Source organism: Python bivittatus, unplaced genomic scaffold (assembly GCF_059951505.1).
Source record: "Python bivittatus isolate LINGU-HERP-01145 unplaced genomic scaffold, Pbiv_v1 ctg000610_np1212, whole genome shotgun sequence".
In the NCBI taxonomy this organism is placed as follows: domain Eukaryota; kingdom Metazoa; phylum Chordata; class Lepidosauria; order Squamata; family Pythonidae; genus Python; species Python bivittatus.
The window spans coordinates 9,546,898-9,573,381 of NW_028277088.1; the positions used below are offsets into that span (position 1 = coordinate 9,546,898).

Here is a 26,484-nt window from a genome sequence, read left to right on the forward strand (position 1 = left end):
ATTTCCTTTGCTTTCCAATGACTCCCCAAGAATGCCCAAAGGCAAGTGTGTCAGTACAACATGAGCATTTTAGCGGCTTCTGCCTCACTTTGATTGATGATCCAGGAGGTGAGAGAACTATAAAAAATTATTGTTGTTGTTATTAATTATTCCACCTTTTTTTTAAAATATAAAACTCAAGGCAGCAAACATTCCTAATACTCCTGCCTTCTCTTTTCCCCATAACAACAACCCTGTGAGGTGGGTTGGACTGAGAGAGGGTGACTGGCCCAAAGTCACCCAGCCAGTTTTCATGCCTAAGGGTAAATAATAAAGTTGTATCAATTTTATTTGAAATGTTTGATCATGAACAACACATGATCTCCATATTAGTATTAAATTGTGAACCACACATTTGTAATGAAAAATAGTTTGATGTTATTCTGACAATGACGTGGACTTGTGTTTCTCACAATACGAAAGAGTCATAAATTACAAGCCCTGTGTCATAACAACTGAAGCACAAATCCCTTATCCCTATTCTCTTCCTTTTTTTCTTTTAAACATATAAAGCAGAGGTATTTTCTAAGGAAACCATATTTCTTTGATGGGCACTTCTTTTAATTCAGTATAATTCTTTTTTTCTTTAGGAATACAAGAGAGAAAATAAAGAAACATGGCAAGAGTGAAAGAGAGGATGGAAAACGAGTGGTAAGAAAGTTTTATTTGGGGTCTGAAATGAAGGAATATTATTGGAAGAGAAAATGCAACAAAGGAGAAACAGAAGTATTAGGAGACGAGAAAATAACTACCAATCAAAAGAAAGGCACAGCAAAAGTTACACATTTTAAAAATCCAAATAATTTCAGTAGGTTTCTAATGGAAGCTGGATTTTGTTTATTTTGTTTGTTTATTTTTTCTGCTGGTATGTGGGTTTGTATTTGGGCTTTTATTAATTTAATTTTGAAAAAAACAGTATTACTATGAAATGTTTAAGTTTATAATCAGGGAGCCAAAACTTTGCTCTAGGTAAACAAAATTAAATTTATACAAACACTCCTTCAGATACTGTGGCCAAATAACTTGGGATATAAATACCCTAAAAACTTAAAATAGGTTTTACTGAGCTGTGTATACCTTAATTTTAAGTAAATGACTTTCAGAAAGAGATGTTTAAATATAGAGTATTAGAATATTAAAGATTAAAAACATAACATAGAATATTAACGATTTAAAACATAGGTACAAAGATTAATTCAATTATCTCATCGTTCAAGTTCATTGTCACATTTCAATGCTTTTCTCTTACCAGTTGTTTTATATATTGATACATTAGCACCACAAAAGTGATGACTCTTCAGCACCACATCTCAAAAGGCAAGCAAATCAAGAAGGTGGAGAAAATGTAAGGATCGCATACTATTCTATTGTTTTTTTAAAAACACAAATGTCCCAAAGAATTCTCTCTTCTGAGATAAATTCTGTTCATGCTTTTACATTCCCCTGCTACTTCATGACTTAACTCTGCTCTTTTTTTATTATTACTGTCTTAAGGAACTGAAAAAGGAAACCTCTTACGAAGATTATAATTCTGTGAATTATGAAGATGATTTTGAGGTGAGTGTGAACAATAACTTTTGAAAAGAGCTCAGACTAAAAATAGGTCATTCAAGTGGGATAGGAAGAGGGTATTTTGCATTGCATGACTTCATAGTCATATTTCGTTTGCTTGTTAATTCCGTGTTTTGCCCACTTAAGTTGGGAGACTCTTTGCAGATTACAAGCAGAGCAACAAAATGTCCACAGTACAATTCCATTTACATATCAATACACAGTCTAAAAATTAAACTACAGATGACATCATTTCTGTTTTTAATAATTTATGAATGCCTAAGGCACCAGGCCAGAAACTGGGAGACTGAGAGTTTGGACCCTGCCTTAGGCACCAAGCCAGCCTGTATAATTCTTTATACAGATTTCTACACAAGGTTGCTTGTCAGGTAATGAAACTTCTAGAGAATGCTTGTACTTAAAAACCTTCAGCCATTCTAAATGGGGTTCTTTGTTGAAGTCCTGCATATTTGGAGGGACACATTAAGGACACCTACTTGAAAGCAAAGCACACAAATATTTTTAGAGTATTTTCGTAGTCATTATTGGTGCTGAATAATGAACAGTCATCCTTTTAAATCCATTGTGAGACAAAGAGAAAAACTTAGAAGACACGGCACTGTAGAATGGTGGTCCTCTAGTTTAGGTCCAAAAGAAAGGATGGTCCACGTAAGTACTGCAGGAGATCCCTGGTGTGGGCACCAGAATTAATATCTTTAAAATAGCATCTCACCTAAACAAGAGTTTGTCATCCTTGCTTGAAATCTCACAAGATTTTGACATTTTTCCTCCCTAAATCTTACAAGATTCCCACAGGAACACCAAAACTGCACGAGATTTGCCAACCTCACTACATTTCAGCCGCTTTTTAATTAATTATTTACTGTTGATTTCTGTGGAAGCTTTTTATACTAAGGTCCCTGCAGATGCCACTGGCTTATATGGTGGTCCTCAAAAACTTTGGATGTTCATGTAGTGATCCACATAAAGAAAACAATAGGGGACTGCTGTTGAAAACAAAATATATTGTGGGTCATCTGAAGCGTCCCTGTTGAAAGGGATAGCCTGTTTGTGTTTTTTTTAAAAAAGTGATCACTGCTATTCTTTTTGAAGGACTATGAAGATGATTTTGATGATTTTGATGATGAAGAGGATGAAAATAGCCAGAACACAGAAAAGGAAAAAGAGGAAGCAGGAGGGGGATTACAGAAAGTTACTGTAACTAAGAGTTCAGAAATAGAAGAAATTCAGAAAGCAATTAATGAGGAAAATGAAAAGATTGAGGCCTTTCTTCCCAAGTCAAGAAAGAACGAATATCTTCCAAAAGACCATGAAAAGAAACCAAGAATAGGTATGTGATTAGGTGCTAGCTTAAGGTAGAAATTATTTATTTACTTCTATTTATATGCTGCTGCTTTCCTGAAGACTCTGAGCAGCAATGAGACATTCGCAGCAAAGGGGAAGAAAAGAACACACTGTTTAAGAGAGAGGTGTGCCAATTTTCAGGGCTGAGAGCCATGCCTGGCATTTGGGGGGCAGCTCAAAAGAGAGGCAGGGGCAGGATGAAAAGAAACTTAAAATTCCCATTCCATTAACTGAGTACAGTCAGTATCATCACTTTCCAAGTACTTTTAATTTTTTTTGTCCATCCCATTGAAAATTAAAATTCAGCAACAGCTTGGAGTTCTGTGAACAGCATTCAAGGGCTTGGTAGGGTGGATGCTAACCACACACCCAAGATTTAACCTGGCATCTCCTAATCTGTCGCCTTTCATTGGTGCTGGGATCACTTTTTCATACGGGCGGAATTCCGAGCGTTTCAGATTTGCAACAGTTGGAGATTCCAACTTGAGGAAGGCTGATGATTTAAGGCTCTGGCCTCTCCTTGTAAATGAAACTAAGGATAAACAAGTTGTTGGCTGGGTTAGCTGTTCGCACAACGGTAGCCAGCTTTTAACCCCAGTCAAAATGATATTTATTTATTTCATTTTGGCGAGACTTACCTTCTTCACTCGTTATAATTTTCTCAAGACATATAAGCCCTTCTGCCATATATCTCTCCTTCTGTTAGTACAGCCTCAGGCAAATATTAGGACTTTTGTAGGCTCTTTGCAAAGGAGCTTTTAGAAGTAGGGTCCTCTAGCTATTCAAGTAATGAGATTTAGGGAATAACTCTAGATACGCATCAAAGCCTCAGTTACTCAGCCAGCCTGGGGAATTCTGGGAGTTGAAGTCCACACATCTGAAAGCTGCCAAGGTTGAGAAACGCTGCTCTCCTGTGCTGAATACTCAACTAGTTTCCTAAATCAGCCTGTTGATAAGAATAAGCTGATGAGATTGCAAGCATGGTTCTTTCCTCAGGCTGTTGTTCTAGATTACTGGCTCTTCCCATTGTCTTCTCCAGATAAATCTCACAGGCTTTAATGTCTGTTCTTTTTCCTTAGTCTTCCACAGCAGCCCTGTGCCTTGCTTTGTTGACTCTTACTCAGACTAGAGACACAGCATTACATGTCCTGTACATCAGTAATTTCCTGCATGGGGAAAGATAGCATAACACGGATCAGGCTAAAAGAATACAAATGGAAAGAGGCCACCCTTGCTGATTTGAGGCTATTCAGTCCAGGTCAGCACAGCTTGATAGATATGAACTCATCCTAATTGAAAAAAGCATTGTTATTTTTTGTTTTCATATAATAAACTTAGCAGTCACGTACCAGATTTATTCCACCAAATTTTTAAGATTTATTTTGATTTGCTGTATGTACACGCATATTAAGCCCATCCGTGAATAACCTGACCCTCGAATTTTTAACCGAAATATCATGAAAAATACGCCACCTGTGGATAAGCCAACCCAAATTTTTCATGGTATTTTGGTTAAAAATTCAAGGCTCGGGTTATCCACGGATGGGCTTATCCGCAAGTATATATAGGAAATATAGGTGCTTTTTAAAAAGTATTACCTTATATACTCGTAGATAAGCTGAACCCAATTTTTTTTTTAGGTGCGTTTTGGCACCTAAAATTCTCAGCTTATTCATGAGTATGTATAGTATATCTTGTTTCCCTCCCAACAGAGGGCACAAGGCATATACTGGAGGTAATATACAATAGTACAGTTAGTGTAGTACACAGTAGTATATAGTATATTCATATACATTCTTATGTTACAGAAAGGCAAGTGTCGCCGGCTCAGTGTCCCACTTCTGGAAAATTCATTGATTTCCACATGGCCAAACAGCGGCAAAGCATCAGAAAAATTGCCGATCAACAGAAGTAGGTGGCCTTAATATAAACCACTACATGTAACTGTTGGGAGATGGGTTGTGTGTGACATTTAAATTCGTTTTTGTAATGTTATAATTGCTGTACATCAAACAAAGTTCAATATAGTATTTTGTTCATGTATAATGCGTCTAAATTGATTGAATGCAGCATATCTAAATGGGTCAAAATAAGAAGTTTTCATGGTTCTGGGACTCAGTGATGTAATAATTTTTTCCAAGGCTACTTTGTATATACAAAGAATTGTCTCCTAATTCAGTGAGTTTTTGTTGTTGTTTATTTGCCTAGGATATCCCCAGTAAGAGAAAAAGCTGTATTTTTCTTAACAATATCTAGTGATTCTTACACATTTTAATTTTACCATTAGTCATTTCTAGTACTGTGTTGGGTTATTTCCGAATCTCTTTTAGAAGTGAAAAAAATATGTCAGGTTTTCTAACTTTAGCTTTTCTGAGTAACTTCTGATACCCACATTGTTGCAGTTTCCTTCTTAGAATGTATATCTATTATTAGTTCCTATTATCACAGATTTTATTCAGGAATATTAGCTATCACTTTTTATTTTAAAAGTACTGTAGAACCATTGTATATATCATACTTAAAAATTTTGTGTGTGTGTGTGTATGCCTTAAAATTTAAGTATGAACATAACAAACTTTGCACACACATCTGCAACCCAATTGCTCTCTGTGTAATGTGTGAAATGGCATTATTGAGCGTGCAATGCAGTACCACTATGAAAACAACAGAAAGCATAGAAAGGAAACCTTTTTTATTGAGAAAGCGTGTAATTGCCTTAAATTCTTCATTTGATGTCAAAGCATATTGTACTGTAATAACCAACATAAAATGTTTTTTCAGTGTAGATGTCTTGAAGTTGAATGCTTCTTACTTTAAGAGAGAGAATATTTCTAACCAGTGAAAGTTTATTTCTGCTTAATAGACATTTTGCTGTCTTGTGACATATTTTTCAAGGAAACGTAGCTTTGAACTTCTCCGTCTCATTGACCTGGACTTTTCAGTCAGCTTCTGTTTGTTGGATTTGCCTCCAGTAAATGAATATGATATGTACATTCGAAACTTTGGGAAAGTAAACACCAAGCAGGTATGAAATAAAATATTATTTACCCCAATTATTCACATTTATTCCATTTTATTTTATTAAAGGGTGTCAGTATCAACAGATCCTTAAGATGCATTTCTGCTAAAGGAACTGACAGTGAGGGATATGAGGTGACAGAATAAGAGAAAAATAGCAGTACAGTTCAGGAGTTGTAGATCACAGCTGGTACAGTCTTTAAAATGTTACAAAGTAAGTCTGACAACTGGTATATGCAGGGTGTGGTCAGAAAAGTCAAGATGGTGGCAACAGTGATGCAATCAAAGCTCCACCCATTTTTTTTATGTATGGACACCCCTGTCTGACAAAAAGGAATCTACAAGATTTCAGTGCTTATATGCGTATTATATATGTCAAAAAGTAAATGTGTGATTGATCCTGCCACTTTCTGTTACGCTCTAATACTAATATAAAAGGACAGAAGGACTCATCTAAACGCATCTTTAGATGTTGCAATTCATTCTCATAAGATCTGATAGTCCTTATTAGTCAGCAGCTTCCATTTAGCATTCCCAGGGAAAACAAGGCTGCCTTGAGTTACATATAGAAAGGCAGGATAAAAATCTAATAATAATAATACAAAAACAATAATAATAAATAGCCATTCATTCCAGTCCTCTCAGTATCATCCAGGCATCAGCGTGACAGAAGTCAGAATTAACATGCTGAACTTTCCTTAATTCAAAACAAATAATTTTCCATTTTAACACTAAGCAGTTGTGTGCGATGTTAATATTCCTGTTCACATATTCTTTTTTAAATATCCAAAGCATATGTTAATAAATCTATCTTCTTAACATTTTAACTGTGGATAATAAACACATTTTAGTAACCAAATATTTGTCTTCTTGAAGTAATATATCTTGGAATATAGCACACACACACACACACGCGCACATATATATCCATCCATCCATATATATAGATATGGATATGGATATGGATATGGATATAAAATGCTAATAAATACAGTAGAGTCTCGTTTCACCAACCTTCGCTTATCCGACATTCTGTCTTATCCGAAGCCCCTAAAAAAACCACAACAACACGCATAAATCAGCGATGAGAAAAGTGTGCTGCTTGTTTGCGAGTGTGAGGGTACTCTTTCTTGTTGCTCCTGACAGTGTGGTGCCACAACGCAAAAATCGATTGCAAACAGGTGCAGCGGATCTGTTGTTGTTGTTTTTAACCGCACTCAATTGTTACTGTGTGTTATCCGACATTTTCGCTTATCCGACGTTTTGCCGGCCCGTTTATGTCGGATAAGCAGGACTCTACTGTACAGGTAATTAGAGATGAGAGACAATTCTTGCCAGTAATTTCATTTTTCTATTTTAGGCTTATGTGCAATGGAATGAGGATAATCTGGACAGAGACATTCAGACAGAGGAAATAGAGACTCAAGAAAAATGGACACAGCATCCTGGAGAAACTGCCCTTGTGTCTGGAGGTGATTAAAAAATAATGATTCAAATTCAGGAAAATCCAAGAAAATCTTCCTTGACTTGATTTATTTCACCCAGCATTACTTGCAGCCCACTTATAGTAAAACCTTTCCAGGGCAATTAAAGAGGGGGAAAAATCAGTTTCAAACAAAATTATTGCTGGAACACAACCCCCAAACTGAGAAGCGTATGAAAACAAGAGGTTTGGCAAGGGTTGTTGAAGATTGCAGCTAATGGACACAATAAATCTCTGGTGGAAGTTCACACCAGGGGTACCGGCCCATTACTAAAAACATGTTTGCCTTGGTAGTGGCTGAGTTAAGACTCAGGCAAGCAGACAGGCAGATGAGAGCCCTCTGCTGAAACCCTTAAAGAACAATCTCCAAGGGTAGGCAGTTAAAAAGAAAACGTCGGCTTTATATCTCCTTACTGTTTTCTCCAGCATAGCCAAAATGGTATGAAAGTTACCAAGTAAGCAGATACGATTCTTTGTTTCCTTCTTGTGACCTCATATCTCATTTTAGGTCCCAAAAGCAGCCATGATGTAACTACTATCACGCCAAAGATAGATTCCCAGAGACTAGCAAACTTCCTGCGATCGGCTTGTCAGGTATAATTTTATATATATATATTATTTGTTATTCAAATTATTGTAAGTGATCAGTAATAATAGCTAATAATAGTACATATACGATGATGGTAATTTTTTAAAAATGGTAATGTTGAACTTAGCTTGGTGCAATGTATTACCACATATACAGCGACACAATGATAATTTGAAGCAATTTCCGTATGCTTGTTTTTGTCCCTTGGGTTCTCCTGTAAGGGATGATTTTCTGTCATTAGGCAGGGATAGGTGCTTAGAGAAACGTAAACACCTCTATGGCCATTCCACAGATTCCATTTTCTTGCACTCCTTGAAAGCATCAGGGAAACTGGGTTGCTGCATCAAGATCAGCAGTGCCATAATTATCTTGGAAGTCTGGGTTATCAATACTGACAGGAAGTTCCAACTGTTTTATAAATATTATTTTTGAAAGGTGATAGAAGTTTTACTTGAGGAAGATCAAGTAGCAACACAGCCCAGGCGGAATTTAAGATCACGACCATCCAGTCTGTCTATTAGTGATAGGTGCTTCCAGTTAAATACGAATCTTCCCTTCTTGAATGGTAAGAATATTTTCCTCTCCATCATATGAATGTAAGACTATAAGACCTTCGATAGTCCAACACTCTGTTTTTCACAGTAGCCAACCAGATGACTCTTGGAAGCCCACAAGCAATAAAGGCTGGATATCAATCTAATAATAAAAACAAACACACATCATTTCTCATCCCAGCTCCTCACCTCTTTATCCTCTTCTTCAGTTACTCTGTCCAATAATCCATTCTGGTTTCCACCAGAATTTAACTGCGCGTGAAAATAAACCTTATTTTGATGTTTGGTCTTCAGGCATTATACCTCATCTATTTTCTTGTCTGTATTTCTTCTCTTCTTAAGGAACTTTTGCACATAGGACTCCAAAATGTCTTCAAAGGTTTGGCTTTGAAGGATGATAAAGGTTTAGAAAGGATAATTCTTTTGTCCCTCCTTCAAACATCTGTGCTCCAGCTGAAACCACAGCCCTACCTCCATCCCTTCTCTTAAGTGAAAAGAGAAGCATTGAGTTAGCCAGACTCTTGTCCCTTCTGTTTCCTGCATTTTGACTTGTTTTTTCCCCCAACAATGCAAATAATACAGGCTTCACCCCACTTTTCCCCTTAGGTCGGAAGGTATCCTGTCTGCATATCTCACAGGCTCAGAGGCAGTCACTGCTTTCAGTTCATGGGTTTCCTGAACAATCAAATGACCTGCCACTGGACAGCAAATACATCATCTGCATGTGGAATGTTTGGCAGCCTTCTAGTCCTCAGAAATTACTGCTTTGTGAATCTCAGGTATGCTTCACGGTAGGGCTTCCTCAAAACTTGGAAATGTTGGGAGTTTGTTCTGAGCACTGTCATAAAATGATGACCATGGGGGAGATAGACTTGCTCCTCCACAAAATAACTGCCAAGGTTGGCAGACTAAAAGGCTGTTCCTTATTGCCTCCTTTACCTCTACGGGATGTTCCCTATCATCCCTTAGCTTACCATTGCTTTGTTTTCTGGAGAAGTGGGCACACAACTATTCAGATTTTCTTTTCTAAGAATGTCTGTGGTGCCCATAAAGTTGGTACTCTGCCAGCATGCCAGCTTTCCTTTTATTTACTTTAATTAAAGGAATGTGTTACAATGAAAGTCAGATGGGGCAAGGGGCCTTGTAGACACCAAGAAATGTAGCCATTGAGAAATGCCCATAGATGCCATGGTGGTGAAACTATACACAGGGAGTCAAACTGAACATGAATCAAGTACTGGAAGAAGCCTTTACATTTCTCTGAACACAAATCCTTACCTGGCTATTTCTGTTGCATTTGGATGATCCTGCAAAATGATAAATCAGATTACGAGTTCAGAATAGATGGTAGACCAACAATACCTGTTACAGTTTCCTTTTAAGTTTCAAAATGGCCTCTCGGCAAAAAGAGAAAAAAAATAGGACATTATTATTCTGTACTGCAGAGTGCATCCACCATGTCTCAGCTTCTGTAGGAGGTGGGCGTTAAGTATCTGAACAATAGTGAATATGCTCTAAATAGGAGGTGGCGAGATGCTTTATATGATATATTCTTATTTTCTTTTACTTCGTGGTTCTGAGATATGTTCTTCTGCCCTGTAGGTGACATGTTGCTGCTTTAGTCCTTGTAAAGCTACTTTGGTGTTTGCTGGAACAGTTGATGGTTCAGTGCTGGTGTGGGATCTCAGAGAGGACTCAAGGATGCATCAGTGCATGAACATTAATGAAACAGACTGGACCTTTCGATCTGCAACGTTTTCTACTGGTTAGTTAGTGTGCCTTGAATGATACCATTACATCTATCTCAGTCTTGATTGGGCAGTGTCAGTTTGGAAGAAGTTTCCACTTCCACTTTAGTTTCTTTTTTCTTTCTTCCATGTCAGACAGATGCGTTATAAATAGTAAAAGGCTAAGCCAAGGGAGGACCCAGGGTAGGAAAACAAAGTTCATTAAGGTAGCCATCCTGTTACTACTTACCTGAGAGTGCTATTTAGCTGAATGGGAGAACATACTGATATATACACAGCAAGTGACTGTCAACTTTTTTTAAGGGATACAAAGGCAGATCAGCTGAAACAGATTAAAACACATATTTGATGGTTCATATCAACTGCTGCTCCATTGGGAGCATCAACTCCAGGTGAACTCTTCATCTTTGCAATTGATTCTTGAAGGGGATCCAGGCTGGCCAGTTTTTTCTTTCCAGATCCTTCTGTTTTCTAATAGAAAACCAATGGGTGTTGGTTAGAACAAGAATCCTTCAACATTGTCTTTTGGGCACATTCCTCCAAAAGGGCTGAATGTCATACCCCCATTAATTTTAACACACACACATCCCTGATCCTGCCCTGCCTAGATGACCTGAAAGAATAACATGGCCTTGTATTATATTGAAGACCACTGAGCCTGGGGCTGAGGAGGTGGACTTAGTTAATGGCTATTGCATTGCATTTCTGCTTCTTCCTTAAATGCAGATGGAGTGTTTACCCCAATAAATCATACTTGTCCTGTATTGACCATTGAACCTGTCTCAACCTCTGTCTTCAAGGAGCAGAACTGTGGGCTCTCCTATCTCTCTGTTCAGGAAGGTATGTAAACTCCTGGGTGCAAATCTAATATTTGCTAATATTCTTTCAAAAGGTTAGTTGGTCCATCCTGGACCATCCAGAAATCCAAGTCTGGAAAGGGTCATGCAGACTGGGAATTCCAGTCCTAATTCACCTACAAGCCACTCTGTTGGAGAAGGAGGCCCTGGGTTCTTGGAAAAAGGGCAGATGAATAAGAAGGGTCATTGCTGCTGCTGTTGGTTAATGTATATTTGATCCTGATGTTTTACGGCATGACATTCTATGGAACGTTTGGTTGCTTTGGCTTGAGGATGCCTGATTGGGGGAGGTTTCATATATGTTTAACAATCTAGTAAACGATCAATATTGCTGCAGTGCTTTGCGTGTCATACCTGCGTGGCCTTAGGAGAGCAAGGCGTTTCCGCGCAAAGGTTCCGCAGCAGTTTGAAACCATCTCAGGCTTCCATGTTCTCACAGCATCAGGTGTGCTGTGCTGCTGAACTGAGTTACTTTGGTTTAGTGTACCACGCAAGGAATCACGAATGGTCCACTTTGAAATACTGAATGTTGCAACTCGGGGAGCTTTGGAGGGGTTTGTTCACCGAAACTGATGCACCACTCCCTGACCTCTGATACATTTGGCAGGGACCTTGTCAGCCAACCAGATCTTAATCCTTCTAATCAGCCACACAGTCCTTGTAAAAGGCTTAATTTTCCTCTTATATAAGCAGCCTTTATCAGCCCATCCAGTCTTAATCCTTCCAGTCAGTTGCTCGACAGTTTAACAATCCTTGTAAAAACTCCTTCTCTTCGCTCTCCGTTCTTCCATAAAGAATCTTCTGACTACAATCCTGCTGCAGCTCTTAGAAAAAATACCTGGCTGCTGAACCCGAGCCATGCCACTGCGGCTGCTTTCAGCTGGCATTTATAGGGAGGAAAAATGCTGTTTCCGTGGCCAGGTAGCTTTCCCCTCACTCCAGGGGTTCAGATTTGGAGGGGCCAAAAGCATGCAGCTTTTCTTGGCAGTGCTGGTAGGCAATAGCAGCATATGGTTGCCCTTTCTCTGCAGGACGGGTGCATGCTGTTCCTTGCCTCTTCCTGGTGTTGGATCAGCAGGAGTGAAGGCAAAAGCGTCCCTGGCTTCAAAATGTTTTAGAGGAATTGGGGAGTGCTAACGGTGCCCCTAATTTTCAGGGGTTAGATGTAGGTGGGAAAGAGCTAGGTAAAAGCTCACCCATGGCTTCTGCATATCATACTGACTTACCCTCTTCCCCAACAGAAATGCTTGGACTTTCATTTCAGATTGCTTCAATGGATGAAAATGGGACTCTTAATCTATGGGTAAGTTATTTTCTTAGTTAATCCTGAGTTGATGCATCATAAAATCCAGGCTTTTACAGGGTTTTTGTTGCAGGGCAAGTCACATATTCCTCCAACCCGATCCCCTTTGCTCATTTTAAGGACAGCTTTACAGATATGTTTAAAGGTTACCTTTCATTTGGGACACGTTGTTTTCTTTTCCAACCAATTAAGGCATCCATTGCAATTGAAAGTGATGTTTTTAAATGTCATGACTATAATTCTTAATTACTGTGTTTCTAAATCTTAATTTTTAGTGGGATTTACAAGCAAAAGCTTCATAATGCACTTTTATGCCTGCCTCACTTTTTCATCATCACTAGTGTCACGCTTCTGGTATTTCGACAGGTTTATTCCCAAGAGTTTTAAAAGGTTCAGCTTTTTCCATCACATCATTACAAACAAGAGCATCTGTATATTTCTTAACATCTGTTCTATTGGCATTCCACATCACTATATCCTGTTATCTTTCAGTATTAGGCATTTTGACAGTGATGGGAAATATGAGTTGTATATGGTGAATTATCCCACAAGTCCATGGTTACCATGATAGGGAAAGGAAAGCTGACCTAAGCACAAGTAATGGGGAATAGATCTGCAAACTCTACTTTGATTTGCATAGCAGGAAGTAAAGGAATTAGAGCTTAAACTGTGGTGAGCTACACTGTAGACACAGGTTTGTGAGTAGACTTGGGAAGCTTTACTAGAAGTATATACCAGAAGTTTGTGTTGTTTTCTCCTTTTTGAGGTTAATTTTTGACATTTCCTAGGTGGTTGTTGAACTTCAGAAAGGGGATTTGGCTGGCTCACAAAATGATTTAGGTAAGTAAATTTAATTAGAGAGCTCCAGTTGGACAGGGGTTCCTAAACCTTTTGCTCTCACACCTCCCTTTAGTGTAATCTTAATGTGCACACCTCCTCTAAAAATCCAACACCAAAATGAACACAAATGAACAATGAAAACAGTACAGTGAAACTTTGGGAAACATGGTTTTATAGTAAAAATGTACAACTAAAAGGTTCTTCACACCTCCCCTGGACTGTGTCTGCACCTCCCCAAGGGAGGTACACCTCACATTTTGGGAAACCCTGCAGTGGGTGCAGCGATTAAGGCACTGGACTGGGAGCAGGGAGATGCAGGTTCTATTTTTTTAAAATTATTTAATCAATTTATATAGAGAGCCAGTTTGGTCTAGTGGTTAGAGCTCCAGGCTAGAAACCAGGAAACGGTGAGTTCTAATCCCTCCTTAGGCATGAAAGCCGATTGGGTGACTTTGGGCCAGTCACTCTCAGCCCATGACATCAGGCTCGGGCAACAAGCTGGTTGGTCAGTTCCTGTCACCACCAAAGCAGATCAACTTTTGGTTGATCTGAAAAAAACAGACCCTGCACCTGCGGGAAAAATGCTAGGAAGAGAGAGAGAGATTTAATCAATTTATATAGCCGCTCATCTCAACAAGTGACTCTGGGCGGCGAACAGTGTTAAAAGTAGAACAATGACAATGACAACTACAAAAAATATGTAACAGCCAAGAGAAATGCAACAACCATTAATCATGAATACAACCAGGAGATGGGTCTCTCCATACGCTTAGGGTCCCAGAACCAGGTCTGTAGGTTGGGGCCAACCAAATCTAGTCTAAGGAAGGTTCTCGTCCTCCCTTCAGCACAGAAACCAGCTGGGTGACCCAGGACCAGTTACTCTCTCAGCCTGAAACCTGCATCAGGCTCTGTAACAAGGCAGCTGAAGAACAAAAGCCTTGTTGCATCATGCATTGGTGGCCTAGCTACGTGAACTAGGGAAGCACAGGGCAAGCAAGCGGACCCTGCAGTGAGTGGGACAAATGCTGTGAAAAACAAGAAGTGCATCTCATTCAGGAACTAACTGCTTATGGACCAAGAGGGAATTTCATGGAGAGAAGAGCGGTGCTGGCAATCATTAAGGATTGGAGCTGTTCTGGACAGTTAACAGGAGAGATGTATACCATACTGAATAAGAGTATATATTTGCACTCGTAAGAGGTGTGGAGGTGCTCTTATTTTTCTGCCTAGTTTACTTTGTGAACAGAACTTGTGAACATAAACTGATAGCTCATAATTGGATTTAGAATTGCCCTGCTATTTAATTATATCAGTACTAATAAGTTGTTGCTATTATAATTATTACAATGCATTTTATTACTTTCAGGGTTAATTCCTGGGGGGAAAATTAAATTGGTTCATAGCTCTACCGTTCAGCTGAATTGCAGGTAAAATATATAGAACATTACTTCTTAATGTGATGGTTCCTTGAAACCACATACAGTGGGGCAAAAAAGTATTTAGTCAGCCACCAATTGTGCAAGTTCTCCCACTTAAAAAGATGAGAGAGGCCTGTAATTTTCATCATAGGTATACCTCAACTATGAGAGACAAAATGGGGAAAAAAATCCAGAAAATCACATTGTCTGATTTTTAAAGAATTTATTTGCAAATCATGGTTGAAAATAAGTATTTGGTCAATATCAAAAGTTCATCTCAATACTTTGCTATATATCCTTTGTTGGCAATGACAGAGGTCAAACATTTTCTGTAAGTCTTCACAAGGTTTTCACACACTGTTGCTGGTATTTTGGCCCATTCCTCCATGCAGATCTCCTCTAGAGCAGTGATGTTTTGGGGCTGTCGCTGGGCAACACGGACTTTCAACTCCCTCCAAAGGCTTTCCATGGGGTTGAGATCTGGAGACTGGCTAGGCCACTCCAGGACCTTGAAATGCTTCTTACGAAGCCACTCCTTCGTTGCCCGGGCAGTGTGTTTGGGATCATTGTCATGCTGAAAGACCCAGCCACCTTTCATCTTCAGTGCCCTTGCTGATGGAAGGAGGTGTTCAGTCAAAATCTCACGATACATGGCCCCATTCATTCTTTCCTTTACACGGATCATTCGTCCTGGTCCCTTTGCAGAAAAACAGCCCCAAAGCATGATGTTTCCACCCCCATGCTTCACAGTAGGTATGGTGTTCTTTGGATGCAACTCAGCATTCTCTCTCCTCCAAACACAACGAGTTGAGTTTAGACCAAAACGTTCTACTTTGGTTTCATCTGACCATATGACATTCGCCCAATCCTCTTCTGGATCATCCAAATGCTCTCTAGCAAACTTCAGACGGGCCCAGACATGTACTGGCTTAAGCAGGGGGACACGTCTGGCACTGCAAGATTTGAGTCCCTGGCGGCGTAGTGTGTTACTGATGGTAGCCTTTGTTACTTTGGTCCCAGCTCTCTGCAGGTCATTCACTAGGTCCCCCTGTGTGGTTCTGGGATTTTTGCTCACCGTTCTTGTGATCATTTTGACCCCACAGGGTGAGATCTTGCATGGAGCCCCAGATCGAGGGAGATTATCAGTGGTCTTGTATGTCTTCCATTTTCTAATTATTGCTCCCACAGTTGATTTCTTCACACCAAGCTGCTTGCCTATTGCAGATTCAGTCTTCCCAGCCTGGTGCAGGTCTACAATTTTGTTTCTGGTGTCCTTCGACAGCTCTTTGGTCTTGGCCATAGTGGAGTTTGGAGTGTGACTGTTTGAGATTGTGGACAGGTGTCTTTTATACTGATAACAAGGTCAAACAGGTGCCATTACTACAGGTAACGAGTGGAGGACAGAGGAGCCTCTTAAAGAAGTAGTTAGAGGTCTGTGAGAGCCAGACATCTTGCTTGTTTGTAGGTGACCAAATACTTATTTTCCATCATGATTTGCAAATAAATTCTTTAAAAATCAGACAATGTGATTTTCTGGATTTTTTTTCTCATTTTGTCTCTCATAGTTGAGGTATACCTATGATGAAAATTACAGGCCTCTCTCATCTTTTTAAGTGGGAGAACTTGCACAATTGGTGGCTGACTAAATACTTTTTTGCCCCACTGTATGTTACTGCTGGCAGATTTCCCACGAGGGGATAGTAGTTCTCTAGAAGCTCATTACATCAGGAGGGCAGAAAGTGGAGGAAAGCTTGAATATCACAGCTCTGTTCATCATGCTCCCTTGCCAGAAAGTTTGCTTGGTCATTTTACAGCATAAAGTGCAATGCAAGCTATGTGATTGATTGAGTGGTTGGATGGTGCTGGAGAGAGCCAGGTTCAAGTCCATTGTCAGCAGCCGAAGCTCCCGGGGGGCCTTGGGACCCATCACTTTTTCTAAACCCAACCTACCTTGTGGGGTCATTGTGGGAAGAAATAGGAGGAGGGAGGGCCTCTCTGAGGGGCGTTATACATCTGACAAATATATACACATGAATGCCTGTCCAAATGGGAATCTCTACCGGAAAATCAGATCAGTGGTCCTTCTGATCAGTATTAGTTCGTTCACAGTTTGCAGGAAATCAGTCTAAATATGATGATAGATGTAAGTCTAAGAAATAAATTGCATACTTTACATGTTGAAAGGCAGACCAAGCTTTATGTTGTGGATGGAGTAACAAATATGCCTTGAGAGAGGAATGCCCGCTTACCACTTTCTCTAAAAAGTAAACCCTGTTATTGTGAACAGGATTATCATAGCTAAAATTTCTAGGAAAAGAGGGAAACCAGATGGGGAATTGAATGGAATACCCTGGCTTAGATTGGCTGGTTAACGAATCTAAGAGGATCTATCTGTACTTCAATATTTGTTGCAGTTTCACTTGTTAATATATATTTCTTTTGCATTCAGCATTTCTCCAAAAGATTACACATTCCTGGGGGTCCCCCAGACACTGAACATTAAATTTCTGCCTTCAAATCCTAATCATTTTGTTGTTGGAACAGATGTTGTGAGTAATACTTTTAATCTAATTTCATTCTTGCCAATTTTTCTAAGAATAGTAGATTTTTAGAGTGGCATCTTAGGCATGAGGTTGTTATTACAAATGGCTGCATGGTCAGAATCTGGACAAAGCCCACAACTCCTCCTGAATTATTCCTTGCAATATTTCACCAAATGTAACAGTGACCTTTCCTTTTCCTTTTCAAAACTTCACAGGGTGTGGTGAACCACAGCACAAGGCACGAGCTGAAAGTCCCTCCCAAGTGGTTCAAACCCCAGCAGGGGGGTCTGAGATCAACCCGAGTTAACACAATTGATTTTTCGCCTTTTGGAAAGCCAATCTTTTTGGTATGGATGCTCTTCTGCGTTCTTGATTGGAATCATTCAGGCTGTGTAATGCCAGTGACAGTCTGAAAGTTGGATTTGAACTGTGAATAGCCATGGATAACTTATCTATAGAGTAGCCATTGCAGTCCTGGATTAGGTTTTGTGCGTTTTATCCAGATGGTCAGATAGAGCAACATCAGGAGTGGGGCTCAGATGTTAATCTCTGCTTGCTAGAGTTCATTGTTCACATCTTCTGTATTGACATGTTCAGTCAGTCAAGAAGCTTATTGCATGACTCAGACAAGCAGATATTAATGTGATCCTACAGTTCTTCCTCCAGCTAGAAACTGAAGCAGATGAGGTTCAAGTATGAGAATATTAAAGAAGAAATCAAAAGTGTTTCCTTCTATTTTACAGATGAAAAGTGAAGGTCTTAACAATGTCTGTGCTGTATAAATGTTAGCCAGAAAGGCTGTCAAAGCAGTCCACAAATGCCAGCAATGAAACATTCCTTGCTAGAAGCTTATAGCTGACGAGATATGACCCACAACGAAACAGGAGGGGGGGGGAGAAGCAAGGTCAGGGCACCAGGATGTATATTTATATACATGTACTAATAAATGTAAATAAATAAATACTAGTTACACTGGTTATCCCAAGCAGTTAGTGTGAAAACCTTTCCAGGGGCACAATGGAAAGGCTATTGTGAAATGACAAGACAGCTGATGCTCAAGCAGGGCTGACGGAGGAACGGCTTGCCCTGGGCTTTGCTGCCTGCAGATCACCTGGAGGCCCTCTGACAGCACAGCCTTCCTGCTCTGCTCTTTCCATTCTGCTACAACTGGTCTTCTGTGACCATTCATGATTCCAATCTACTTCCTAGATTACGGTGTGAATCTCAGTGGCCTCTTCCAACTGCTGCACTAACCATTACTAACTGTGGTAGTCATTTGGATTCCAATCTAGGAATTCAGTCTAGGAAGTAGATTGGAATCCAGATGACTACCGCAGTTAGTAATGGTTAGTGCAGCAGTTGGAAGTGGCTACTGAGATTCACACCATAAATTGTAGCACTCTGTATGACTTACAGCTGTCCGAGCTCACATAGGGAAGACAGGGAGGTAGAAAGTTGGATTGCCATCTCCAAGTTTCATTCTGTTGATGTTGATGGTGAAATATATAATGTCCTACTTCAGTGTTTCTCAACCTCGGCAACTTTAAGATGTGTGAACTTCAACTCCCAGAATTCCCCAGCCAGCATGGCTGGCTGGGGAATTCTGGAAGTTGAAGTCCACACATCTTAAAGTTGCCGAGGTTGAGAAACACTGCCCTCCTTCCATGAGGAAGCCATTCACAAATAGCTTAGTCTCTTTTCATCCTGAAGCACAAGGGTGCTGAATGCTCCTCACACAACTGGCAGAATGCAGTAGTGGAAACCAGTGCACACAGAAGTGCTCAGTACCTGCTGTAAACACCATGATTGTGCATTTGTAATAAGGAGTGGCAGGTGGAGGTAGGGGAAGCATTCTGAGGTCTGGATGTGTTCTGCACTCTTGCAATACGCATCACATAAAGAACAGGTATTCTCAGCAAAGCAGTTTCTGGCCTTCTTTTATTTCTGTGGAGCACAACTTTGCCACTGACACCTTTTGAAGGCCAGGGTCAGGCTGTCAAATGGTGTCTGTGGGTATCAAGGCTCACTCAACATTCCTTACCTGATGGGATTCCTTAGGATCCCAAATAATGATAATAGTAATAGTAGTCTAGTAGTAATAATGATGGCTGAAATCTCATCACCAAATCTGATGAGAAGTGGAGCTTCTCAGATGAAGAAAGCTCAAATCTTGCATGATTTGGTGATTTCTCCACCAATTAGCCATTTAATATCAGGCATTTTTTATTTTGGTGTCCACGTTGGTGGCTACTTACATTACACCTTTGGACCACCAGAGGTCATCAGTCAACAAACCTTGCCTTAGAAGAACGCTTGGGAAACCTTGCCTTAGAAGAACGCGTTAAATCAGAAAAAAATAATGTTTTTTTTTTTCATTTTAAACTTTGTGTGTTTTTTATGTTTTCAGGTGGGCTGTTCAGATGGGAGCATTAGACTCCACCAAATGGCGTCTGAGCTTCCACTTATGCAGTGGAACAACAGCACAGCGGGGCAGCCGGTAGTCGCCCTCCAGTGGGCTCTAACCAGGCCAGCTGTGTTTTTTGTTTTGGATGCCACATCTGTAGTTTATATTTGGGATCTCTTGGAAAATGATTTGTCACCTGTAGCCAAACAGCCGATCTGGTCTGATAAGTAAGTTTACAGGATGCTTTTGGTTTGCAATCTTACAAATCTGGTAGAAGTGAAAACAGCTGGCTTGTTGGACTTTAATCTTCATAGATACCAGCCATGTGGACGAATGGCTCAACATGGTAAAGAATGATATCTGCATGCAGGCCCTGCTCCAGGCATTCAGGAGACAACGAGAGGCAAAATTTAACTTGCATCTGCAAGAACCTGAATACGGTTCTCCCTGGGACCAGCAGTGTGGACAGGGGGTCAAAATCAGCAAGGTGGTGGGCAGAGAGTCACAACACAATACCTACCCCTTTTGAACATGCATTGATGTCTGAAGGGGCAAGCTTACATCATGATGCTCCATCTGCCATCTTGTTGATTTTGACCCCCTGGTGCAGTTGCTGCTGCCTGGGACCCTACTTTATTAAGGTCCTGATCCGATAGAAATCTGGGCTTGAGTTCAAGCAGAAACCAAAACCAGGCAGTTGTCCTTCAGACCTCCAGCCAAGTGTGCAGAAGACAGGAGGGGAGAGGACAGGACCATTACTTGTGCCCTACTTTCCACTCATTTTAAAGCATTTGTCTGAACATTCAGAGAAAATCTTTCTGTTTCCTTAATCCATAGTCATATGTCTGTGTTCCAGGCAATTCTCATAATTGGGACAAGAAAGGAAATTTTTCACATTAGCAAATGCTGAGGACAGTTTTTCTCCTCTTGCTTGATTACATGGGTCAGCTCAGTGTTTCTCAACCTTAGCAGCTTTAAGGTGTGTGTTGAAGTCCACCCATCTTAGTTGCCAAGGTTGAGAAACACTGGTTCAGATTATTCTCACCAACCAGTTGATGCAAGCACCATGATAATGTGCAATTTTGGTCCTCCCCTGATTCTGGCTGGCTTTCAGATGCTCTTAAATAAGGTACCGAGAGTGTGAGAAAACTAGAGAGGCATAACAGTCGAGAGACTTAAGTGTAAATCTGGCAGCCCCGGGCAGAAATTATTTCTGCCAGAAATTAAGTGACTTTAATCATCACTTCAGTCCCTCTTCCCATCTAAAATGTGGGGATAATAATGCTGGGATTTTGTAAGTATTCTGAAATAATGTTTGGAAAGTTCAAAGGGCTGCCCGGTACAGTTTTTTTTTTTTAAGGTGTCTTTGTAGACAGACTGGGCAAGAGTGAAAAATAAAAGTAGGAGATTTTTTTTTCCTTACAATCCCATTAATCCCAATGAATGATTACTGGTTCAGAATGCATGTTTTACTTTTGCACAATTTTCAGTCTTTGGGTTTGTTCATACAAGTTCCCGTAGATAATATCTTCCTTCAAATTGCATTTATACCCTGCTTTTTTTGCCAGGATAGCAATATTGTTTAGTTATTTAACATTTCTAAGGCAGCTAAATTCATTAGCGACTCTGGAAGGCTACAATAAAAAAAAAAGGTGGGAAGAAGAAAAATAATTGAGCTCATCCTTGTAGTCTGGTGCTGCAGGAGGCAGTTCTTGGATGAGAGGAGCCGGACAACAGCTGGCCCCAGTCAGACGGATGGAAAGGGCTCTCCTCTTGAGGTCGAGGAATTGTGTCCTGGAATATGGAGGTAGAATGTAGAAATGTAGGAATGTAGAAGTCTAGTCCAACCCTCTGCAATATGTATGTAGGAGAATCAGTTACATCATGAGAGGTAACTGCCTGCTCTCTTCTTAAGGACCTGAAGAGGTCGAGAACTAAAAGGAGGAGGCTCCAAGTGGCTGTTGGTCTAAGCCAGTGTTTCTCAACCTTGGCAGCTTTTAGATGTGTGGACTTCAATTCCCAGAATTCCCCAGCCAGCTTTTGCTGGCTGGGGAATTCTGGGAGTTGAAGTCCACACATCTGAAAGCTGCCAAGGTTGAGAAACACTGGTCTAAGCTGACCATCCAGTGTCATGGTCCTTCTGGCCATCCAGAAAGCTTTTTAGTCCGTTCTGCAGAGGAAGGGAGAAACCAAATGCCAGTTGATCCTAGTGGAGCTGATGTGGGGAGGGGGGACTTTGCTGTCTTTTTCTCTGCTTATTAAACAGAAGGTCGTTGTTTTTTGCCTTCAGGGTTATAACAATGGCTGTCCTGGGTGAGCCTGAAAAAGCAAGTGGCGTTCTGGGCATAGCACTTGCCAAAGAATCTGGAATAATAGACATTAAATACGTCAAGAAGAAGTGGGCCCTGCCTCAGCCAGAAGAGGCTGAGAAATTAAACCTGCTTTTGCAGCAGGCCTTGTAAAATGCAAACAAGATGCCTGTATCTGAATGCAGAAATACGGCTCGGGGGTTTTGAATGAATTTGTTAATATCTGAGATTTATCAGGATGTTGCATGGCTGAAATATTTTTTTAATTCCTATTTGTAAATAGTATTTATATGTTTTAAGAAGTATCAACACAGTATTTGGACTTGAGCTAGAGAACATTTTTATGAAACTCAGAATAAATATTTATGAAGGCATCCCTTGAAAAGAGGGAGAAATATATTTGCTTCCAATATGCTATGTATTTTAAATCTTTATACATATTTTTGGAATAAAACTGAACATATCGTCCCATGAGCTTTGAATGCTTGGTTTTAAATTTTATAATTGAAAATGGCTGTCTGGTTTGTCTTTCATGTGAAATTAAAGACCCCTGACTTGCTAACGTATGCAGAATTTTGCCAAATTCAGGTTACTTTGACTGACCAGCCCAAAGTTATCCCGCTGGCTTCTGTGCCTAAGACCAGACTAGAACCTAGGTCTCCTATTCTTATTCCAGCACCTTTAAGCTCTACACCAAACTGGCTGTCATATAGTTCATAGTACTGGCCAAACTCATCATTTCATCCAAAAAGTAGGCTTGGAAGATTTTGATGATCGTAACCAGCAGGGATGTCCATAGGGCATGGTAGAAAAGTCAAGATGGTGGCTGTGACAGTGCAATCGAAGCCATTTGCATCACGCATAAAACCAACAGAACTTTTATCACAGCATGTGGCTGCCATCTTGACCTTTCTGACCACCCTCTGCAGACACCTGGTAGTCAGGCTAAAACAAATATGCAGATAGTATACAGGTTTGCTAATACAGTATGGCAATAATAGTGTAATTTTTTGTCAGTTATAGCTTATTTCCCTAATCTCCTTTGCCCCAGCTTTATGGGTGAGGTCAAATAAAACCAAGTGGAAGTTGGACTTTGAAGAAGCAGGATAGAAAGAGTATAGACACTTTTGAGCCTTGGTGTTGGAGAAGATTTCTGAGATTACTATGGACAGCCAAGAAAGCAAACCAATGGATCATCGAACAAATCAACCCAGAGTTGTCACTCAAGGCACAAATGACCAGGCTCAAATTATCCTACTTTGGACACATTATGCAAAGTTCTAACTCTCTGGAGAAGTTTCTGGGGAAGAGAAGAAGAGGCCAACCAGCAGCAAGGTAGAGGGACTCAGTTACAGTGGTGATGAGTGCACCATTGGAAGACCTGAAAGACCAGGTTAGGGATAGATCATTATGGAGAAAATCTATTGATGTGGTTGCTAGGAGTCAAAAACAACCTGATAGCACATAAGCAATCATATAAGTAATATCTCTGACACTTTGGTGCAAAGTTCAGTTGTATATACTGTAACAGTCTTCCCAATCTGGGGTCAGCCACATCCATTGGACTTTGATTGAAGAAGTCCTGCAAACAAGATCAGCCCAGTCACCACACTCACCTGTCGATCTATGTTATTCTACTCTAAGATGTGTAACAGAACATTTTTATCTTGGTTAAGGTTTAAGAGAATTGTACAGCTAGTGAAAATTTGAAATGTATTCAATGGTGGAAATTTCAATAGCAGTAAGTAATAGTATTTATTTAAATAATTGGATAAGTGCAATACAGGTAGTCCTCATTTAGTGACCACAATTGGGACCGGCAACTTGGTTGTTAAGCGAAGTGGTTGCTGAGTTAAACCGTGACTGTGCTTAGGATCTGACTTCAGCTTTCCTTTGCTTTACAGACCTGAAAAGGGTATAAATGTGAGGACTGGTCGCAGTTACTTTTTCATCACCTTCATAACTGCGGACAGTTGCTAAACAAGGACCATCTGTAACAGCTGTAATGGAACAAGAAACTATGTCCAATCTTGCCCAAACAGAATGCAATAAAACTCCAAATTCTCACCCAGCAGTTTAACACTGCTGTCAGTGTTAAACTGCAGGGTGAGAATTTGGGGAGTTTTTATTAAAAGTATATTAATAAAATAAGCTTTGTTTTATAACAGTGTTATTCATATTTAAGTTAACGAATAGTAATTGAATATTAAAGGCATTCAGTATATAGAAACGTCTCCCAATCAGTATTAGGAAGAGGTCTGGATAATTTCTGGTGTCTGCTTTTCAAATGCGAGACCCTATCTTGGGTCTCTTTCATCAGCAATGTGCTTCCAGCTTTACCATCTTCGGACAAAGCAACCAACACCTTTCTGCATCCTCTTCTGGAAAATATGTTTTAAAAATGAACATATTTAAAAAGTGTGATAGGATATTTTCAAGTTTGGATATTTATTTGCAGGTAGGACCTATGACAATTGTCTGTCTGATCAACATGGTTTGCTCCAATGTTATTTAAATGTGTCACAATCCAATATGCTCTTGTCCACAAGGGGCCCCCAAACCCTTCTTAGTAAATCCTGGCATTTGTGTCAAATAATCCTGAGACAAAGAAGAGCTTTTAGTTATATTTAAATGCTGCACACGTGGTGTTACATCCTTTACCTGAAGAAAAAACAATAGCCTCTGGTTTATATATCTTTGAGAAAGGTAGATAAGTTCAAAACTATGATCATGTCCTCTTTCAGACTGTTCAGATTACAACATAAACTCAGCCGTGCTATTTGCAGTAAGAGGAATTTACAGGCAAGCAATTTAAGACATGTTAAAATCAGGGCGAGGTCTGCTCTGCAGCCTTTTTCTTTCAAGGCTGGGCTCCCTTTTTTTAAATATGCCTTTGCTGCAGGGTGATCATGTAGTGTGGGATCTGGGGGGCTTTATAATGCAGTTGAGGGCCGTACATCAAGCCATAGCATTATCCCTGGAGAAACAGAAGGTTTTTGAACAGCCTGGACCCTAAGCATAGACCTGGAACGGTGGGATAAGTTGGAGATCATGCAGGCCGCCTCATTTAAGCCGGGTAAATAGACATCTGCCCTTGTGCAGCTATTTCTGAGTACTTCCTTAAACAGGAAAGGCTGGACGTTCTTCGCATCAGCATAGGTACATGCTGAAAATCAGGCTTTAAAAAAAACCTCTTGTACGGTATGCCAATCAGCTTCCTCATAAAAGAAGAAATAGAGGAGGACCATGCGTTCCCCACCTGCAAATGCCCTTCTAGCAGGTCAGATCAAAGGAGAAGACAGGAAAAGGTTTGCAAAACCCACTTAAAGTCATTATAACCCACAACTCAGGGTTACAGTTCAGGGAGACCAGTATTATCAATGGTGCATGAACACCAAAAGAGGTCTGGGAAAAGCCAATAGATTAAGGGGAAAGGACCACCAAGGAAAGAGATTAGAGCGTGGGTCCTGCCCCACACAAACAAGCCAAATGTTGCAGCTCCAAGAAGAAAGAGGTGATCTATAAGCTTATGTGAAGATGATTTTAGGGTAATCTATAAGCTTCAACTTTGGTGAAGATGCTTTTAGGGTAATCACAGTTTCTTGCCTTTGAATTATTTCAGCCAAGAATGAAAAAATGAGAGACATGCTCCATTAACACTTCGTTTAGTGCATTTTGGTTTTGAGAAAAGAAATTCCTGAACTCTTTGGCTCCCCAAGTCAAGGAAGTATTCCGGTAACACCAAGGCAGCATTCAGAAGTCACAGTGGGGTAAAGACGTCAAGATGGTGGTCACAACAGTGTGATCAAAGCTCCACCAATAAAAATTCTGACTTTTTTACCGTACCTTGCAGACACTCATGCACAGAAGAAATTTCTTCCTGTCTCTTGGTGTTGAAGGAAGAACACAAACTTTGGAGGGCAGAGCCAGCAACTTCTAAGAAGGAATCCCAGAATCCCAGAACTGAAAGGTGCCATTGAAGTTATTCAGCCCATTCTGTGCTCAATGCAGGAATCCAACTTTAGAAATTAAATTTCAGCCGAGGGCTATCCAGCCTCCCTTCACCTGAACCTGTCCAATGAGCAATGAGAAACCCATCACCTCCCTGTAAAAGTGGCCCTCAGGGGTTGGGAACCAGGGCACTTTCCACCTGCCACCTTCTTGAACTCCAGCCCATAGGAACCAGCTGGCCCAAATTATAAGTGCACTGAATCACAGAGTTGGAAGGGATCTCTGAGGTCATCCAGCCCAACCCCCCATTCTGGGCAAGATCTGCTAAACCATTTCAGAGGAGTGGCTTGCTAGCCTCTTGAACATAGCACTTCAAGAGGTCACCTTGTCCTGAGGCCCAGGTAAGTCCCTGTGATTTCCCACTTCTTGCTGAACTACAATTCTAGCATTCCTAACCATTGGTCACACTTGCCAGGCTGCTGGGAGTTGTAGTTCAGCAAACATCAGGAAGG

General features: G+C 40.3%; 1 protein-coding gene across 2 annotated transcripts in view; it reads left to right on the forward strand.

Annotated features, from left to right (window-relative positions):
• DYNC2I1 (dynein 2 intermediate chain 1) overlaps positions 1 to 22,495 on the forward strand; it is a 29,593-nt gene extending 7,098 nt beyond the window's left edge. For both annotated transcript variants that reach the window (XM_088150328.1, XM_088150329.1), the window contains 19 exons: positions 630 to 690; positions 1,316 to 1,384; positions 1,534 to 1,596; positions 2,704 to 2,941; positions 4,764 to 4,866; positions 5,851 to 5,980; positions 7,334 to 7,445; positions 7,965 to 8,050; positions 8,481 to 8,610; positions 9,206 to 9,378; positions 10,202 to 10,364; positions 11,074 to 11,187; positions 12,446 to 12,507; positions 13,296 to 13,347; positions 14,714 to 14,774; positions 17,215 to 17,314; positions 17,524 to 17,655; positions 19,716 to 19,939; positions 22,003 to 22,495. In XM_088150328.1, the coding sequence (XP_088006454.1) occupies positions 630 to 690; positions 1,316 to 1,384; positions 1,534 to 1,596; positions 2,704 to 2,941; positions 4,764 to 4,866; positions 5,851 to 5,980; positions 7,334 to 7,445; positions 7,965 to 8,050; positions 8,481 to 8,610; positions 9,206 to 9,378; positions 10,202 to 10,364; positions 11,074 to 11,187; positions 12,446 to 12,507; positions 13,296 to 13,347; positions 14,714 to 14,774; positions 17,215 to 17,314; positions 17,524 to 17,655; positions 19,716 to 19,939; positions 22,003 to 22,174 (2,245 nt within the window). In that variant the 3' untranslated portion in view covers positions 22,175 to 22,495. The remainder of the gene's footprint in view (positions 1 to 629; positions 691 to 1,315; positions 1,385 to 1,533; positions 1,597 to 2,703; positions 2,942 to 4,763; positions 4,867 to 5,850; positions 5,981 to 7,333; positions 7,446 to 7,964; positions 8,051 to 8,480; positions 8,611 to 9,205; positions 9,379 to 10,201; positions 10,365 to 11,073; positions 11,188 to 12,445; positions 12,508 to 13,295; positions 13,348 to 14,713; positions 14,775 to 17,214; positions 17,315 to 17,523; positions 17,656 to 19,715; positions 19,940 to 22,002) is intronic.
• Positions 22,496 to 26,484: the final 3,989 nt, after the last annotated feature.